General features: G+C 41.0%; 2 protein-coding genes across 3 annotated transcripts in view; one reads left to right on the top strand and one right to left on the bottom strand.

Annotated features, from left to right (window-relative positions):
* Positions 1 to 20,706, top strand: part of LOC113022515 (sodium-coupled neutral amino acid transporter 3-like) — a 43,052-nt gene that overhangs the window by 16,243 nt on the left and 6,103 nt on the right. For both annotated transcript variants that reach the window (XM_026167986.1, XM_026167987.1), the window contains 7 exons: positions 6 to 121; positions 13,426 to 13,499; positions 13,653 to 13,745; positions 13,894 to 13,975; positions 17,560 to 17,642; positions 19,144 to 19,202; positions 19,565 to 19,711. In XM_026167986.1, the coding sequence (XP_026023771.1) occupies positions 6 to 121; positions 13,426 to 13,499; positions 13,653 to 13,745; positions 13,894 to 13,975; positions 17,560 to 17,642; positions 19,144 to 19,202; positions 19,565 to 19,711 (654 nt within the window). The remainder of the gene's footprint in view (positions 1 to 5; positions 122 to 13,425; positions 13,500 to 13,652; positions 13,746 to 13,893; positions 13,976 to 17,559; positions 17,643 to 19,143; positions 19,203 to 19,564; positions 19,712 to 20,706) is intronic.
* Positions 7,582 to 8,558, bottom strand: LOC113022516 (histone H1-like). The gene has a single exon (XM_026167988.1). It carries the CDS (start codon positions 8,149 to 8,151, stop codon positions 7,765 to 7,767), a length of 387 nt encoding a protein of 128 aa, XP_026023773.1. The 5' UTR covers positions 8,152 to 8,558; the 3' UTR covers positions 7,582 to 7,764.

The following is a 20,706-nucleotide window of genomic DNA, read 5'->3' on the forward strand; positions in this document are numbered from 1 at the left end:
TGCAGTTTGAAGGAAAAACCTCATTCGGGATGTCTGTCTTCAACTTGGGCAATGCAATCATGGGTAGTGGAATCCTAGGACTTGCGTATGCCATGGCCAACGCGGGCGTCGTCCTGTTTTTGTAAGTTGTTCATAAACGTCCGATGTGAGGAACATGTTACTTCCTTGATTGCACGTTAACCGCACTACATCACTGACACGCCTGATTCATTCCCTCCCTCTAAGGTCATTCCAGGTCGAGATCGGCGTCACTCATAAATAGCACCTAATTGAAAAATATAATTGTTTTGTATTAACCCAGCAGCAGAACTTCATTATGACACAGAAACTGGCAACACTGGGCACATTTGTTTGATAAATAATGACTCAGACAGATCGTACTGGAACTCATTTACATGTGCTGTAAACAAGTACATTTGCAGTAACAGATGCAAAAAATTACCACTTTTTTTCTGTGCGGTTGTTATTCTACCTTCAGACAGTGCATGTGGGTGCTGTGTGTGAGAACAGCTTAACATTTATAATAGCAGTGCAGTCTGTCAGATTAATGACGTCACAGTCCACTGCAGTTGTTATTTTCTGTCCAATTACATGCACTGGAGGTCTTTTGACCTTTCATTGACAGAGTTCCCATGCTCTCTATGCTTGATTGGGCCATTTATTTATTTATTGTTGGTTATGGTATTTGTTGAAAAGACAGAAGGTGATCAGAATGATCATGGGGCATCTGACCTCAGGAAATCACATGATAGGGTGGGGTTAGGTTTCACAATGGGCTCACCCAAAACTTTGGCTGATTGTGACTTACACCTGTCTTCATACTTTGTCTTGTGTGATTAGGTAGAGGATCATTAGGGGGTCCATTGTCCCTCCTGGGGGGACACTCCCATAGGGCTTAAATCTGGCACTCTCCACCATTTGATCCTAGAACTGAAGAAGCTTCTCGGATGAGAGGTGAAACGTCTCAGAGTCCAGACGCTTTTCTTTCCAAGCTCCTTAGACCACGATGATCTGAATGACTGAGAACCTTCACAGACGATCAGAATTATCCTTAAAATCTTGCAAACTAAATACTAAATTGCTTTAGATTTTGTTGTTGTGTCATCTCCTGGCATCACCCAGCATATTTTTATATCTTTCTGTCATGGTAGCTGCAACAATCACATGTTAAAGCCCAAAGTCCCAATCTTTAATGCAAAGAGAGGGTCATACAGGTTCAGACAAGCAAACAAATGCACCAAGGCAAAAATCCAAAAACAACAAAAACATCATTCATCTATAAAGCTCACTGGAAACACAAAGACGCTAGCAAAAATACTCGAGCAAAATCTCAACTCCAAACAAAAGAACTCAAGGAGAACAGAGTAGAAAATGTTGAAGGGAAACCACAAGACCGTCTCTCAAAGGAATGGGGGGACGCAGGGGAGTATATATACTGAGGGTGTGATACACGGGTGTGGCTGTAGACTGTCGGGACATAGGACAAAGAGCGGAAGCAGAACTAACGTGAGTTGGATGAAGGTGAACAATTATAAAAAAAAAAGACATGACACCGCCCTATCTGAATCCCATTCCTTTATAGACAGGTCTAATGTAACCATGTATCCTATCTTAGCATCAGTTTCATAATGACGTGATTTATAGTAAGACATAGTAATAATCTGGGGTGCAATATAGCTCCTATTTCTTTTCTAAAACAACAATATTAAAGCTAACGTGTTGATTCTATACTGGACTGATGAGCTGTCAAAGCTTTGCGTGATTTGTGGGGTCTTAATGTGCATGTTCACAAAGCTTATAGTTTGAAGATTAATCTGTTTTATTGCACAGTTCTGAAAAATAATGAGGTTTGTGTTTCTAGAGGATAATCCCATGGGTGGAATCAGCACTTTCACTCATCTTCTTGTCTTCTTGTCATCCCTGAGTGATGGTGAGAGACTGTAAGGTGGCTGGTGCTGAACCTACACATCTTTCTTTGAATGATTAAAGGGCACTGTTCTAAGACGCATAGCACTCAATTTCTTAGAGATTTCTGACAGCCACAGTTTATTGAACTGTCCTTCAGTTAAAGTGAAACGTCAAGTAATAAAATGTATAGTAGCGCTGTGTCTTTGGTGTGCTTGTAGCTTGATGATCGATCTTTAAATGCCATTCAAGGATACTACATCCTTGTTTCTAAATGTAAATCTGTCTTGATCCAAACTGTTTCATTAGTTTGTGCCGTACAGCCAACCAGTGATCATTTAACATTGCTTCATTTAAAAATTGAAATCTGAGGCCTCGCTTATTTCAGCAAGACATTGCCAAGCTGCAATGCACACAAAATGTAGTTATACTGCACATATAGCAACACCATGCATCTGTGCTGAAAGCTTGCAATCCAAATCAGTAACCCTATAAAAAACTGTTGCTACAATAGAAAATGAAGAATATGACAAAGTAGTCCATAACCAACGAGCATGTGTTTTAAGGAAGAAATCACTTTTAAAAATAGTCGACATACCATTAATATGTTGCCTTTGAACTGTTTTCAAGTGGATAGGTGCATTTTTACAGCATCCAAACCTTTTGTATTTGTGATGTTATTTCCAAGGCAATTATGTGTGCGTATAGAAAGCTCCTTATTTTGAACTTTGTTGTGTGAATGCAATAGAATTTTGCTTGACAGTAACCAACAGCTGAAACTAACTCATAGCAAATAAGCATGTGCGAGTTTATAGTACGTGACCAAATGAAACAAGTAGTGTCTATTTATCCATCCTGTTATAGATGAAAGCCTCTTCCTTTTTGTCTTTTTGTCCATATCTGTATGATCTTGTACCAAACAATAGAGCAGCAACTGAGAAACAAAGTCAGGATCAGAGACACCATTTGGCAAGAAATGCTGGAAATGTTTCTGTGCTCTAGATAGGGCTTCAGGCTGTCGATTGCTTCAGAAGTCCCATATAATCTTTTATTAAATGCACTGGTACTTATTGATAGGTTTGTAGCATAAACCTATTCGCTGGAACGTTAAAACAATATAATTACACTGCAAGCAAGACACAAGTAGGCAAACTTCTTCATGGTACTCGTGCACGGGAGAGAACCGGACAGGCACCGTTCCTTCGCTTGACCCCAGTAGCTCTCGTCCGTTCTCCCGTATCACTGTCCTTTTATTGAGGTTACATGAATATGCATAAGTTCATTAACATATGACGTCTACATACACAAAGAGTACCTTGCCTGTGTGTGTGTGTGTGTGTGTGTGTGTGTGTGTGTGTGGGGACTGCTGATCAAAGGGTCAAACATCCTTGGTCAGGAAGAGGGTAGCCTCCCCCTCACCCTAGATGGTTCATCCTAGATAACACGGTGAGAAAGTCCTGCAGTTCATCTAAACAAAGAGCACTTAGACTAGAACAGACGCAACTACGTTAATCCTACCATAAAATAATAAGACACGGTATGACCTCTCATGCTCCCAAAGTGCTGTCTAATACACACAAAGTTTGCAGACTATCAAGGATCAAAACCTCTACCAATCTACAACTAATTACAAAACTCTAAGCATATACAAGTAAATATTTCTAAGCATAAATGACAATCAACAATACAAATCTAACATTTCCCCCCTTTTTGACCTTTATGCCTGAAAAGTTCCCAGGTATGAATACCTCATGTCTGACAGTTTCAATGCAAACATTTTTATACTCAGCATATGTCAAATCACCCTAAATTACTGAAAAGGTACACAGTTCAACAAATGTATTAGCAGTTATCCCATTCATTGAGCTCATCTCATGGCAAACTGCATCTTACGAGCAAACAAAGAAATTGTTAATTTAATAGTGAAAATAAAAAAGTAACATTTTCAAAAACATCTCAGCTTGGTAATGCTTCCTCCAGGTGTGCACATCACATGTCTCTCTGCAGAGTGGTTTGAGTTCTGCAGGGCGTCATGAATGTCTCTTCCAGTTGTTTCCATCGTTGTCCATAGGACCAGAGTCCAAATGTATGTAGAATAAACATTCAAACATACCAGTTGGTTTTGTTGTTTGTCAACATGGTTCTCAGCTATTTCCAAAGCTGCAGACCTCTCAGCACTCTAGTTTTATGGCCTCCCATTACCTCACTTCAGGCCTTCGTCCTGTGAGGGGGATATTTATGACTCCTTCATTGTCCTTCATTGTCCATACTCTGCAGAAAACACCTCTGTGGAAAGGGTGCAGGGTTGTCTTACTGCTATTATGATCCCAGCAGCCTTCAGAGTGTCATCGTATGCACAGTACAGTGGCACAGCGTTAGGTGATGTTCATAGGAAACTGCTGTTATCACCACCATAGCTTCTGGTTCCTGTGCTTTTCACAGAATCATGATGTCATCCTCGAACTCCTTCTACGCTGTCGATGGAGCTTGGCACGCTCCTCATCCCCTGAGTGTTTATGTTCCAACGCTGCTGAAGGTTTAAGGCAGAGCACGTCGTACACCTTAGTCGTCTTCCTCAGCGTCAATATTGAATCTTTCATTGTATTTAAAATCTTGCTGTGGGAAGTCTCCTCTTGATTTCCTGGAAGCTTAGTAGCACAGCTCTCTGTGTGATGTCTGCTGTGCTGAAGATGATCTCTGATCCTCCTGAAGCCTCTCTCCCATCTTGTGGACGATCCTCTCCTCTATTTTGCAGGCAGTTTCATGGTCCTTGCTGTGGCTCCAAGGTCTGATTTCATGATGGGCCCCAATCAGCTTGATCTTTGACCTCAACCACTGCCTGGTCCTGTCAGCTATGCGCTTCTCACTGGGCCTCTGAAGATTTCTCAGGAGATTACTGCTGCACCTGTATTTCCTTGCTAGGAAGACAAACTATTTGGAGAGTATGTCAACAATCATCAAACCACATTCTTTAGTTCAGTGAACTTCACTTATAGGCCATCAAAGCCTCATCTGAACATGGGTGCACCACTTGCATAGGTTTAATATTTGTAAATAAAACGGCTAATCACACAAATCACTGCAACAATAATAAAAAACATTGTTTAATGTTAATCCTTGGACCCCTCCTCTTGACGCATGGACACACCCATGCGTCAACTCACCAAACCTGGATTCCAGTCTTAAAGAAAAAGATTAGCTAAATCATATCCCAGGCAACATCAGGGCATCTCCTCCCCTGGAGCAGCACCACCCTGGACCTATAATCCTGCAATAAAAGATGTTAGCGTGTGTTGCATATTAAGTTTGCTTAACACCTGGCTCTCCCAGGAGCCTGCATACACACCATCATGGCCTGGAAAACAAAATCTGGAAGTAAAATCAAACTCCATACCTGTAAACAATTGTATCATAAGGACAAGAAGCATTCAACATCAGCAAGACAAGTGTCATGTGCAGGTTTTCTCAAATCAGTAAACTACAATTATTTTCATAAGTCGCCTCAGACATGGATCATCCCATGTACTCAGGCAACATTAATGTAATCGGTGACTGCTCTTAAGCAAAGTCACTCCACTTATATATTACCATGGGCTCAAAAGTGGCCAGCTAATGAGCCCATATCAAACTATCCCAGAAACACTGTATCTCTTATTTGTTTTACTCATGTCACTTGTCCGTTTCAGCTGAATCTTCCACAGCATTCTCAAAGAAACTAACATTAGCAATACACATTGACTGTAGTCAGACAGAGGTCAGACACAGGTCAACAGGTTCCAGAGGTGCCATAAAAACACCATAAAGTCAACCCTAGCTGTGGAAAGAAGTAACACCAGTTCTCAACACAGGAAATTTCACACAGGTTATTCACATTATCAAAGTAACCTTCACATTTTCCCATCAACACAATGCAACAGCATCACCACTCATAACCTGTAAACACAGTTTTCCTCACACATAAACCCAGAAATCCTGTAGTAGGAAAAAACATCAACCAGTTGTCCTGGTATAAATCGCATCATCAATTCACATGAAGAACTGGCATGCTGTAAGAAAAGAAAATGCAAATATTAGCGCTTGCGCAGGCGTATGCATACTTTGTCACAGTTATCTCTGTGAGCAACTCAAGCCTATGAATAACACACCTGATAAATGCACAGACACAGAAAATGGCATTTAAAAGGTTAAATCATCATGCAACCTCGAGTGTTGCTGTCATCTTTCTGCTCCTGTAAAAGGAAACACATGGGTTCATCTGCACCTTTGTCAGGTGGGGGTTAGCTTCACACAATCATGTTCAGTCAGTCAGTCAGTTATTTTAAAATTCTCACTCATTCACTCAGTGGTTCCTTCTTTTGCTAATTGTGGAAATTATCATCGCATTCGTTTCCACGCTCAGCAAAACGACGTTATTTCAAAAAGAAAAATAATTTAGACTGGATTTCCTCGTTGAATCCTTTTTGGGGGGGACTCTCATTTCCTAATTGTCCCAAATAAGTGGCTTCCTCCTGAACCCATTTTAAATGTGGAGAAACTCACTTGCAACAATTTCCTTGACGACGTGTAACGCTTTTAATTCCCGACTTGCAGATCTGCTCAAAGAAAAGAAATTCACAAGCAAAAATCAGTGCTTGTTCAAAAATGAAAAATAAAAAATAACAGAGATTATCAAACCAAACTTTCAGTGCACTGTGAAAGTATCAAAATAAAAAGGCCTTGTTAAGTCATGACACAAACTCCTCATCATCTTCACAACCGGAGAAGAATCATCAGCTAGATTCACTCCAAACCAACCATCAACTGCACAACACACAACATAACCCTAATGTCATATTAGCTATGAGTTTAATCACCCGGTCTGTGCTCTTCACTCATTTAAGCCACAGATCTATTTTATTCAATTTTTCCTTTTTCCCTTCATCATAAAACATGTGACATGCTGTCATGCACTTCACAAAAGACGTTTGTTCTGATGTATTCAGAGTTGTGTATCTAAATACAGGATTCACTCGCACATCAAAACAGGAAACTCAGTGTTTTAGAGTCTCCACTCAACACACAACAACTCCAACACATCTCATTCACTCATACTAGAATTCAGTCACCTTTCATTAATCTAAAACCGATCAACTAATTTGCATATCAGCTATTAACCCACTAAGTTGACAGGACGACAGAAAAGCATGTTCAAAATAGTATCACAAAAGATAATTTCCCTCATACAGTAAATTACATGTGCTGCCTCAATCAAGCAGGAAGCTTCTCCCAATTTACCATTTTAACAACTAAATTTATTGTCTGATCACTGGTTGGTCAAACCAGGATCTTTTTTCCCACAAAAGTTAAACTGTTGTCCTGCAACCTGGAGAGTCAATTTTTTGCATTGGATAAATTCAGTATTTAATAACAAGTGTCTGCTAAATTGACACTATTTTAACACTGATGAAAGATAACAAGCTAATTTTCATTGCATGGGTTTGTGTTATTAGGCAGGTTTAATGCATGTCTGTGGAGCTGCATCTCCAGCAGAGCATGTTCTTAAAGCTGCCTTTCCTACACACTTCTCTGCTATTATTTAATCATTTCTTAACTAATGTGCTATGAGTCTTCATGAGTCATTTTGTGTTTGGAATTGTTAGTAGGGTTAATGCATGTTCTGCTTGTGTGTGTGTGATTCTGTATATGTTTCTATTTTCGCAATGTTTCAGACTCCGTCTCAATTTTCCAACTTAAGCAGTCAGTTTTCTTTTCCCCAGGTTTGCTAACCCAAATTTTGATTTCCCACATTAAATAATTCCTATGTGTTCTCACCTAGTCTTCTCACTCTGTTGTCCTCTCACTCTTTTGTCCTCTCCCACTTCAACAGTCCCGGCAGTTCTGCTTCAGCTTTGTCCTGTCTAGTAGCTGAAGTGCTGCTGCTGCCTTCTTGGGCGACTTCTTAGCAGCTGCTGCCGGTTTCTTGGCTTTGGCCGCGGCGGGCTTCTTGGCTTTGCTCTCAGTAGCCTTGTTCATCTTGAAGGATCCGGAGGTCCTGGTGCCCTTGGTCTGCACCAGAGTGCCCTTCGCCACCAGGCTCTTGATGGCGGTCTTGACACGGGCCTTGTTCTTGTCCACATCGTAGCCTCCGGCAGCCAGAGCCTTCTTGAGAGCGGCCACAGACAGGCCGTTGCGCTCCTTGGAAGCGGCCACGGCTTTCACAATCAGCTCGCCCACGCTGAGGCCGACCTTCTTGGGCTTGGAAGTCATCGTCTTCTTCTTCTTGGCCTGAACCTCGGCGCAGGGCGCAGGGCGTGTTTATGATGGAGCCTTTCCCACCACAGCGCTGGCACGTTGAACGCATCATGAAGGGTCCATTTCTTTCATGTCGCTAGCCGCATGTGGCTTGCCCGAGTCACTCAGTCCTTTTTGAGCATTTCAACATGCTGCCGCCGCAGACCCTGGCCTCAGATCCAGCAAGTTTAGCGCGCTGATCTCCAAAAAAGTCCCGAAGGCCAGAAAGACATCAAATAAGTGTCTCGTGCTGAGAACTCAAACAAAAACTCCTCTTCACGCTGCCATCTTGCTCGCCCCTCCGTGAAATTCAACCAATCAGACAGGAAGATGGGTTTGCTTTCTTCTTCTGCTGCTGTTTATCCACATTGCTGCTGCTTTGCTGGGACTTTTTGTGCTCAGGACTTGCTGCTGTCTCTTTATCATGTTATTGCTTTGGAGCTGCATTCCTTATCTTCAGGGAGGAGTGAGCTCGCTTGTGAGGTTGAGAAACACATGGCACTGTAAATAAGTCAGCCAGAAACTTGGCCTGCATGTTTCCAATGATGTTAAACTATAACTTTCTTCCGACTGTTGCATGTGGAAAATTGATACAGGTCTGCTTTTCACCTGAAAGTGACAAACTAAAACATGTTCATTATTATCATCACTGCTTAATCAACACACATCTCTCTCTCTCTCTCTCTGTCTGTGTTTGTGTGAACAATCCTTTCTTAAAAGCAGAAAATGACATTGTAGTTGTTTTTCGGCTGATCAACACAAAACCTTTTTCCTATGATTATTTCTCTTCGTCTACAATGTAGTAATTTGTCTCTTTTTCACTCTTTTTTTTTTTCTTCACAATAGCTGGTGGTCTGCAAAATCACCGCTCTCACTCACAATCAGAGGCAATCACTTTTGCACAGTGCACAAAAACACTGTGATGTCAGACACATTCACACTCACTTTTTCATCTGCATAAATAAACCATATGGCTGGAGATATGTGCCATGGTGATCCATAAGCATGATCACCAGTTTATTTAATTATTTTTAATCCAACAAAACAAATAAACAAAAACATGATGCTGATGCTACACACACACACACGAGTCAAGGTGCAGAAAAACTGCTCATGGAAACGCTGCACACTCTCTGTTTCCCTCTCTTTGAGTAGGTCTCAGACAGCTCTTGATCTGATAATGTGTAGCTTGCTCATCAGCTCAAAAAACAAAAACAAAACTGCAACGCGACATCACACAGTAGTTGCATGCTCTGCCCACAGTGGCAAAGTCTTACACTTACATATTCAACACAGCTTCTCCATCATGTATTTTTAGATGTTTCATACAGGGTTGAGCATATTAGTTGTTTTCACAGGTGTGCTCTATATCTCAACAATGGCTCATAATAAGACGACCGTCTTCCACACAGGTCAAGTGCCTCTATGCACTTCATGAGTTTAAATATTTACCTATATCACTTCACCTCACATGTCATTGTACTGAATTTAAGCAACCACAAGCTTAATGTAGATTACTTTTAACAACTATCCACCTCAATTAAATCTATGGTCTGGCACACAGGCTGCTGTCGATCAGGGCAAGCTAAAGAATAAACATTGTGTCAGCAAGGGGTGGGGGGAAAGCCATTCACCAGAGCATATCTTAAGTGCTGCTGATGTGGGCTGGCCTTCTCCACAGCTCTCCAAGGCTGGTGTGTTTTCTGAAAACTTCTAACATTTTAATCTCTTCCATTTATAAGCCTGCGAGTAACCGCACGGCTCAGGTCCGCGTGACCGCGCTCGCGTGAACCCGCGCAGCTGTGGAGCCGTCGCTCTCTCTTTTTTTTTACATAAATACTTTGTGCTGCCAGGAGCAAAGTCCAGCACAAACGTCTGTCTCCCTCCGACTCACTCTTGGTTGCTTAGAAACCCATGATAACAACAACAGTCGGTGTCACAGACCACATGTTCTGCTCCGCACACACAACAACAACAACAACAACGACGACGACAATGACAACAACACAAAATAGGCCTACTGTCCAGCACAATCTGGACCCCGCGGAACTTCTCAACACCCCACTGAGCGGTGGAGAACTCACTACAGCACCCCACACAGCGGTCTGTATTTCGCCCCACTAAGACGGCGAACCAAAAAAAGTTCGAACTGCGCAACTCTGCGACTTAATGCTTCTGTACAAAAAACCCTACTGAGCGGCCTTGTACATCGCCCCACTTAGACGGCGAATTTTAGCCCCACTGAGCGGCCACGGACAACGCCCCACTGAGCGGCGAAGACGTAATTTTAGCCCCAACTAAGCGGCCACGGACAACGCCCCACTGAGCGGCGAAGACGTACAGTTATAGAGTTGGACTCTAAACTTACTCGGTGTTGCTTAGCGTGTAATATCAGCCTCGAATCCCGCCAATCGCCATTCATCGAGGAGAAAAGACATACAGCGAATCCACAGGAACTTCCTGGCTGACGTCAGTCTTTCAGCGTGCCTCTCCTCCCCTCGGTGAATGCGATTCCAGGGATCCGGCATCGAAGGACCAATTAATGATAGGTTTGTAGCATAAACCTATTTGCTGGAACGTTGAAAACAATATAATTACACTGCAAGCAAGACACAAGTAGGCAAACTTCTTCATGGTACTCGTGCACGGGAGAGAACCGGACAGGCACCGTTCCTTCGCTTGACCCCAGTAGCTCTCGTCCGTTCTCCCGTATCACTGTCCTTTTATTGAGGTTACATGAATATGCATAAGTTCATTAACATATGACGTCTACATACACAAAGAGTACCTTGCCTGTGTGTGTGTGTGTGTGTGTGTGTGTGTGTGTGTGTGTGTGTGTGGGGACTGCTGATCAAAGGGTCAAACATCCTTGGTCAGGAAGAGGGTAGCCTCCCCCTCACCCTAGATGGTTCATCCTAGATAACACGGTGAGAAAGTCCTGCAGTTCATCTAAACAAAGAGCACTTAGACTAGAACAGACGCAACTACGTTAATCCTACCATAAAATAATAAGACACGGTATGACCTCTCATGCTCCCAAAGTGCTGTCTAATACACACAAAGTTTGCAGACTATCAAGGATCAAAACCTCTACCAATCTACAACTAATTACAAAACTCTAAGCATATACAAGTAAATATTTCTAAGCATAAATGACAATCAACAATACAAATCTAACACTTATATAGTGCTTTTGTTACTCAATTTGAGCACTCAAAACACTTTATCACTATGAGCTTCCTGTACACAAGTGCTGTTTTCCTTATCCTACAGCTTTCACCCAAGGATTCTTTGACATGCAGGATGGTGGAGTCAGCGAACCGCTAAACCCGTTTTTTTTTGTCACACTATCATACAGTGAACTGTGTCATTCTGAACACAATACTAGTGTTTGCTCAAATAAGTGGAAAAAAGACAACAACATAATAATATAAATGAATGAACTACTATAAGCTAAATTGCATATGTTAATATGTAGGCCTGCAGGGCAACAACCCACATACTGTAAGTCGTTATTGACTGTGTGTAACTCAATAGTTACATGTATTTTAGTTGGCAAACTGTAGGGATGGCTGAATAATATGCATGCATGATGTTTAGATGTTTACGCTCACTGAATACTTCATGAAATACAGTTCAAAGTCACGTTCCACACCCGATTTAAACTTCAGCGAGTCATCTTTACCATTTTCTGTATGCCTAAACGCATTAAGTTGCTACAGTGTGATTGTGAGATTAAAAATTTGTGTTAGAGTGCAGTTGAATAGGTGTACCTAATGAAGTGTCCAGTGAGTGTATACCTTGTATTTGTCTACTATCTGTAAATATTTATGGTGAATGCTGACCAGATGTAAGGTGATTTAAGGTTTAGTTATATCTCCAGATGTTTTATACCACCCCGATTTTTGCTTGTGGGTGCTTAAGTGGGTCAGTGTCACTGGTCTGGGCAGGAATGCAGTGGGGTGGAAAGCTGAGAACAGAACTACAGTGACCCAAGTGTGTCAGTCTGTCTGACTGTCAGCAGATCTGTCCTCCCACTGCCACTTGACTGACTAAATCCTTGCCCTCAAGTCAGCCCAGCATTCTTTCACATAGTTGGAAAAAAAACCCCAAACAAACAAAAAAAACTGTAAAGTGGCCAAGAGTTGAAGGAGAGGTGAAAGACCGGCTGCCTAGCCTTTCTAAAGCGAGGGAAATGGAGAGAGGAGGGCGTGTGAGAAAGAACATTAATAATGTTGCCAACAGTAACAGCAAAAGAGAAAGGAGAAAAATAGTTGAAATGAAGTGGACGGGGTCTGGGAAAATCAGTATATCACATGTGAAACGTAAACGAAATTCTTAGAATTGTGATATTTCTCTAAACTTCTCTTTTTAAAAAATCCCAGTAAAATGTTAGAATATTACATTAAAGTACTGGCAAGTCATCTATATAAATACACATATCCATCTATAAATACAACACAAGTAGACCATGTCTTTGTGGTTACTCTGTGCATGTATATTTATACACTAAGAACATTTATTTTTCAAATCTTTGCTAATATCAGCTCTGATTTCTAAACAGAGACCACTGCAGATGGTCAGGCATCTGGAGCGGTCTCTGTTTGAACAATGGTGGCTTGAAAAAAACAGAAACTCAAAATAAAATATATTTTTAATGAGCACAACAGTGAAATCTGTTTTTGAAGGCGAATACAATTAGCCTGTTCCTGTGTCCAATTATATGAATCGAATTATCGAATAGAAAAGAGAAAAGAGAAGAAGAAAAATTGCAAAACAAAAGATCCTCTAAGGAAATAACTCAGTTCTTGAAAATGGAGAGAATGACATGTTGTGGCTGAAGTAGGTTATTTCCCACTGTGGAATAAAGAGAAGGGTGATTACTGTTTACAAAGGATTTTGCTCGTTCTTATTGTCTGTCAATCTTAGGACTGAAAATGTTTTTTTAAACAGCCCATCTGGTGTGTGAGCCGTTAGTTATGAGGCCAGAGGGGCACACAGGGTAACCTCCTTGGTTCAGCTGGAGTAACAATCTGGTATAAATCGAAGCCACGGGGACACCAGTTTTCCTACGCAACTATAGATAATGAAAGCTTATTGTGCAGCTGTATAAATAACCTCTGGCATAATGTGCGGTGTAAAAGTGTTACATATAAAACCACTTTTTTTTTTTTAGGGTTGTTGATTAGTCGTGAAAGTTGGTGGGAGAAGTGGCAGTAATGTTCATCTGATGTTGTCCTTTTGTTTCAGGTTACTGCTAACAGTGGTAGCAGTGCTTTCATCATATTCCATCCATTTACTGCTGAAGTCGTCTGGCATTGTAGGTACGTGTGGAGCTAAACGATGTGGATTTTCTCATTAGCATACATAAATTGATTGCAGTATTGAATGATTACAGTGTGTGAATCCTCTCTACTCTATGACCTGGATTTAATCCATAAATAATGTTCTTTTATCTCGCGGCCTTTATCCCTCAGGCATACGTGCATATGAGCAGCTTGGATACAGGGCGTTTGGCACCCCGGGGAAGATGGCGGCAGGTATCGCCATCACGCTGCAGAACATTGGGGGTGAGGTCACACACACTGTCATCTTCCCCACACTGCCACACTGTCTTTTCTATTATTTTATTTTCAGGGATATTTATATTATTATTGATATTATTATCTGCTGCAATATGTTTGTACTAACATATGTGCTTATATGTCTTGTCCACAGCCATGTCCAGTTACCTTTACATAGTCAAATATGAGATGCCTTTGGTCATCCAGGCTTTTCTAAAAGTGGACAAACCTGCAGGGTGAGTTGCTAATGCACACAAAATATAAAATAGTACAAATATTTGTTTGCACACTTTTGCAACGTTTGATATCAGATCCAGGGAGAACAGAAGGCGCAGAATGCAAATACTACTCTATATAGTACTCTTCAAAAGTTTTCATTGCAGTTTTTAAGGTGTTCTTGAGCGATAGTTCTACAGGCTTTCTGAAGGTCATTCAATATTTTTCTTTAGACACTGGCTGCATTTTTGCTCATTGACCATCTTCAGATGAATGTTGCTTATTTGGTGCTCATATTAAACCATCTAACACTGTTCTTTGACTCATTCAACAGTGAAAAAGGCCCTCACTGAGTTATGCATCTACACATAACAGAAAACTTTGCAAAGAAACTATTTTAAATTGTATCTTTTGGCCCTTTTTACTAGCATGCTTTTACAAAAACATGTCATTTCCACCCATTTCTTTATCCAAATCTACAACAATACGAGAGATAACAGAGGAAGGCATAAAATAGTATTTTTGCATCAACAAGATGATTCACAGAGAGCTACATCTCGACATGATGTGCAGCATGTCCTTAAAAAAATTAAGGAAAATTGTCAAGTGCAGGACAAAAGAAGTGGCTGATTATAAACTATTAGCAAACAGCAGATGGAGAGTATCTGACATTTTGACATTTTTGTTGAATTTATTGTCAGTATGTAGAGGGGAAGGAGAGTAGTGTAACAGTGACTGTCTTCAGCCATCTGTAAAACATGGTGGCGGCTGTGTCATGGTTTGGGGCTGCATTTCAGCCAGTTGTATTGGGGATTTCATGAAATTGATGGAATGTGGAAGTCAGATTTTGATCCACCATGCAACACCATCTGGAAAGCGGCTGACTGGCTGATCCCAAACACACTGCCACTGCAATAAAAGCATATGCGGGTGTAAAAACACAGTGGAACACAATCCATCACTGATAGGCCTCCCCTACACCTTGACATTATTGAAGCAGTGTGAGATCATCTTGATAGAGAATCAAACAAAATGCAACTAACATCCAAAGAAGAGCTTTGAATGTCTTCCAAGAAGAATGAAGAACTGTTCCTGAATTTTCCCAGCAAAATATAAAAAAGTTAGGGGTTGCTCAGCACTTTTCCACAGTACTGTATGTCAAAAATCTGTTCTTGTAAAATGTAAAAACTATATTTTGGTCTTGTTGCTCAAATTATAAATGCTACATTTCAATGTTTTGCAAAAGTATGATAATGCACTTAAATCTGGGTCAGTATGACATTTGCTGACATCCACAAACCTCCTCACACTACAAAACGTAGTGTACTCTTCTCAATGGGACCTCATGCAGTCATTCTGCGTCAGCAAAGATTTCAGCATCTACAGAGGAGTCCTGCCAAGCTGCGGCAGTTGTCGGGCCTGGTGCTGCTCTGGATGCGCTGAGCAGCTGGCGTGAGAACAGCTGTCAGGGTCACCACGGAGGAGGAGAGCACCGCGACCAACGAGAGCACTGACATCAAAACACCGCTAGACTCCACAGCTGAAAATGTAAACCATGGGATATCACTGGTTAGTGCAGGTGGTCTCAGGGACAAACAACACTCCCTTTCTTAGATGGGATTTCAAGTGTGATCCTGCCCTGTCAGCCTTTACCCCAATTAGAGCTTCTCCTCACCTACCTTTTTGTTTTTGAGAGAAGGGGTTGAAGAAGGGGGGAGAAATGAGAGTGTACAGGTTACAGTTGCAAGTTACTCAGCCTTCAGACAAAGAGGCTTATGGAAAACTTTAAAGTGGAGGGACTGTTTCCTCCAAATTATAAAGCTTGCCACAAAAATAGTGCATGCACATTGTTGGCTTTTACCTTTAGAGTGGGGAAAGAAGGCTCACTGCTACATTTGCTCGTAAAAGTTTAGATTGATGTGTCACACTATATGCAGTCCCAGTAGAAGTAATGTACTGTGACGCAGCGTCCACGTTGTTTTCTGGTCTCAGCTCTGTTTTCTCTGTGTAGCAGTCTCGGTGCTGTGGGTCACGGTCAACAATCACTGTTTATTTGAAATGACAGGCTAGATTGTCCCAGTGGCATTTCATCCTGTCAGTGGGTGCGCGTTTATGTTGCTGGACTGTAGAGGGGGCGGCGAAAATAATAGGGGAGCATCACATCTCCTAACAAACACAACCATATACTAAACTGTGGATTTAATTTAAATATAAATTTTGGTGTTCTCTGTCAAATGGTTTTGTTAAATCCTGCTTGTGCTGCACACAACCTCAACAAACATTTAAAATATTAACTTTAACATAGATCATTTCCTTTGTCTCGTGTGCACGGGGTTGCATATATTTTGACCACCCTCTGCATATGTAAACGTGTCCGTGTCCTTTTGTGTTTGGGTGTCTTATGTTGCTATCTGACATACACAATTAATGAACACTGGAGACTGTGTCAGCGTGTTTGATTACATGTTTGATCGCTCAGCTTATGATCAGGTTGCTGGTGCCTCAGTGTCCAGAGGGCTGTATCTATATGTTCTTATGGAGGTAAATTGCGATTCTACATCTGTCTTTTTTAAGGAATTGTGTGTGTGTGTGTGTGTGTGTGTGTGTGCATGTGTGTGTTTCAGTGAGAGATTGTGTCCCACAGGCCAGATGGCTGTAGGGCAGGGTAAGATGAGGATAGACGAGGGATAGATGAGCCTGTTCTTTTCTAAGATACGTGACCGTGGGTGTGTATCCTTCAACAGATGTTGCATCTCTCACCTGACAGAAGGCTGGAAATGAATCACCCCATACTGTGTCCTGCTAAAAATAACTCACAGGTTTCTTCCTAGACGTTGCTCTTCATGTGACTGTAACGTGTGGCCCGTTTTGTCAGAGGAGTCTGTTTTTTGTATGTTTTGCTCAACTCCACATATAAATCTCTTCTTTGTAGCCAAGATTCTGTTTTTCCTGCTTTGCACAATATGTAGTCGTTCCCTGTGTTCCATATAACACTGATATGATATGCAATGATAGTCAGATTAAATACAAAAAAAGTGTATACAGTATATTATCTAAACTCATAATATACTAATATAGAAGAACCTCCTTTATGACAACATCCATGTTTGTGTCAGTGTCCATGTTATTCAAAAGAACTTTGGGATTAATGTTACTGAGTGTAGTCTTTGTTAAATGTGACTCTTATCTTAATTTGCAGAATAATAACAGCTGACAGGTCTGGAAATCCATTTAATTAGAGACATTAAAGTTAAACTTTTTATGTCCTGTCATGTCGTGCCATGCAAGAGCCCCTAAAAACCCTCTCATAAAAATATCGAGGAACGTGACCTCTGCTTCCTTGTTACAGCCACAGCTTTTTGTGTCGTGTGCTACGGGCAGCAAAGAGGCTTATATTTTCACCTCTAAATGTTTGACTTCAAGCCAGCTGGATTTTGTGTATGCTCCTTTCTTTTCAGATGTGAATTAAACTGCTTGGCATATTTGTGGCGATAAAGAATAATCCTTTTTTTTAGCGTACTGTGTAAGGTGTTCACACATTTTTTTTCTTATGCATCGTTTTGACATTTAGCTGTTTCTGTCTTGTGTTTCTGCCTCTCTGCAGTGAATGGTACCTGAATGGAAACTACCTTGTGATCATCGTATCTATTGCAATAATATTACCACTAGCTCTCATGAAACAGCTAGGTGAGTGTGAAATGTCATGACTTTTTTTTGGAACTGGATTAAGTAGGAGCTTATTTTTTGCTGCTCATGCTAAACTGTGGCTCATACAAGGTCAAGCAAGGCAGTATATTAGAAATATGAATGCAGTTCTTCTCTCGGCATCCTGTTAGCTCAGCTGTTTTCCCTCAGAAAATGTTTCAAACAGAAGGAGGACCCCAGGAAAAGCTTAAAGCCTAGAGCTTAGTGCTAGCTGGCTTTAATTATGCTGCTTTAGAGAAGCTGCTGGCAGCAAAGCTGTGATGAAGAAGAATCCCTGATTGATAGAATGCTAACATTGCGTTTTAGTGTTATTATAACCCAGGGGTAACATAGACTAACTCATTTAAGCCAAGTTTGTTTGACTTAAAATGATTCAGTATATGTTTTTGTGAAATGGTCTAGTCTGGCCTAAACCTACACTCTGGTCTAAACTGTCTTAGTCAAACCAACCTTAGATATTACAAAAAATTTGGCTCCTAAGATTTAAAATACTTAGCAATCAACGATGCTTTGAGTAGATTTATGTCCACTGTCAATGCTTAAACACTGAACCAAGCATATTGCCTAAATAAGAATTTCCTCTAACTCGTTTGATTAACTGATCTCATATCTTATAGTATTTTTTTAATCAAATATTTTAAGGCCCTTTTATACATGTTTTTGTTTTGATTTTAGGACAGTGAATTCTCTCTCTGGATGATGCCCATGCTTTATTAATAGTTTTACTGGCAGCAAGAAGGTATTTCAGGGCCAAGTGAGATGTTTTTTTGTTTTTTTTCCCTTTTTTAGCAAAGAGGACAAAACTCAAATGTAAGACACTAGAACCAAGGTCCCAAAACTACAGATCTTTGATATGAGAAGGTAAAGATAAGTTAAATAACTAAAGCTACATCCATAGGCTAAATGAAGCAGGTTAGCAAATAGCAGATAGGATCCAGGTTCAGTGGGGAAAAAAGAAGCAAAATCTGAAAGAAACGCTACGAAACAGCTTCAACATTTAAAAAGTAAAACGTGAAAGAGAACTCCAAACAATGACACACCTCCTTCTTTGTCACATCCCGTATTCCTCTTCTTTGTAGAAGTTTGCAGGTACAATAAAGAGAAGAGTTCATTCATTTTCTAAACTACAACTCTTGTGGCACACATTGCATTTCAGAAAGACAGTCGGATGTCGTGCATGATAAAGCAGCACAAAATAAAATAAAGGAAAGGAAGAAAAAGGATGTCTAGGTTGGAAATGACAAGAGGGTGCATATTTTCTGACCTCTTGTAAGAAGTCCGTGTCCTGTCGAGTCACCGACTGGAACAACAGAGCCAGTCGGTGCAGCAGTCTGACTCCACTAATGAGCTCTGAGCATATTAAGTCAGTTTATGCTGTGTGTTGTGCTGCTTTACCTCACATGTGATTAGTTATTAGTGATACCTTAGATGTTTCTTATATTTCATGACGACATGAAAGGCTAATGAATCATTTGTGTTACAGGATATCTGGGATACACCAGTGGCTTTTCACTGAGCTGCATGGTGTTCTTCCTCATTGCTGTAAGTCCTCTGATTTTAGCAACGCACACATGTAAACGACACGTCACATCTTTATTATTGTCTGTTGGGTGACAGCATAGTCAGATGTGCTGGGAGCCTCCCACCACCTATTTAGTATTCCCTACTGTCCCTACTCATTGCTGTGGACTAATGTCTGCATGCGGCTGTTCCAGGCTGTGTTCTCTGTGTTTCTCTGACCTAGTTTTGGCTGCGTGAGCTATAATCCACTCTTTACTCTCTCTCTCACTCGCTCTGGTTTTCTCTCTGGGGGTCTCAGTGACATATTTTCTACCTGTTTATATATTAACTGCGTCCCAAAGCCTTCGTTTCTGCCTGACACTTTTCTCCTCTGCTATGAACAGGTCATCTACAAGAAGTTCAACGTCCCTTGTCCATTTACGGACTTTTCATTTAACGCTACCAGCACTACCAGCTGGATGAATGTCACAGATCCTGGTGGGGAGGAAGATCCTGCCTGTATTCCCAAAATGGCCAACCTCAACTCTCAAGTAGGTTCACGCATGTCACTCACTCTGCAAATGCACCTCCACTGCCATGGCCACTGACAGCCACCCACTTATTTCACAGTCATCTTCAGCATGTTGCCAGTGCCTCTTCACAGTCTAAGCATGGAAATCTTCGTTTGAAGCACTCAATTGCACTGAGCAAGAGATCAGGACATTTATCAAGCTTTTAACACTAGACACAACCCAGATTAATTAAAGTCTTGAAGGTGGACAGTGACCCATGAGCTGTCTGAAGAAATTGCTTTGGCATTTGGGTTCCTATAGTGACATCACCAGGTTTGCCCTCTCTGGGCCAGAGACAGGTAATGAGTGAAATGGGAAAGGCCTGACATTTTACTAAGTACATTTGTTTTGTTTTTTTCTTTACAAAGACTAGATACGTTCACAGCAGGATGGTCTTCAAAGAACCTTAACCACAGCTAGATAAATTTATCAGTTCACTTTCTTTCCACGGCCTGTTCCAGGAAGCAGATTTAACAAACTGTGTGCGTAACCCTGAACTCCGAGTTTATAAACTCTGCGATCGGAAACTCCAGAACAGGGATCAGAGTTAACTCTGAGTATGTTCACATTGATTTATGAGCACGTTTGTGGGTAATAAAGAAGAGCCAACAAAAATGCCAGGATTCACCATGGCAACTGGTCAATAAAGACCAGAGCCTCAATTTTTATTCAGTGAAGCTAGAAATATGTGGAAGCATCTTAAGAGACAGGAAGTGGGGGGAAAATAATTTTACTCAGTGCTCATTTTCTCTTAAGCGATATAGCTGTAATGGAGCTTTTAGTTACCAGTCAGTAAGACTCATTTTGGTTACCTCCAACAAAAAGGCATTTAGGTTCAAACTTTTAAAAATCTTTAGAATGAATCACTTGTGAACACATTTCATTATAAAATTGAGTCAGAACATTTTCAGTCTATCTCACGCAAATATTTACTTCATCCCAACAAGATGCCAATAACAGGCATTTTTTCCCCA

This window comes from Astatotilapia calliptera, chromosome 5 (genome assembly GCF_900246225.1).
Source record: "Astatotilapia calliptera chromosome 5, fAstCal1.2, whole genome shotgun sequence".
NCBI lineage: Eukaryota > Metazoa > Chordata > Actinopteri > Cichliformes > Cichlidae > Astatotilapia > Astatotilapia calliptera.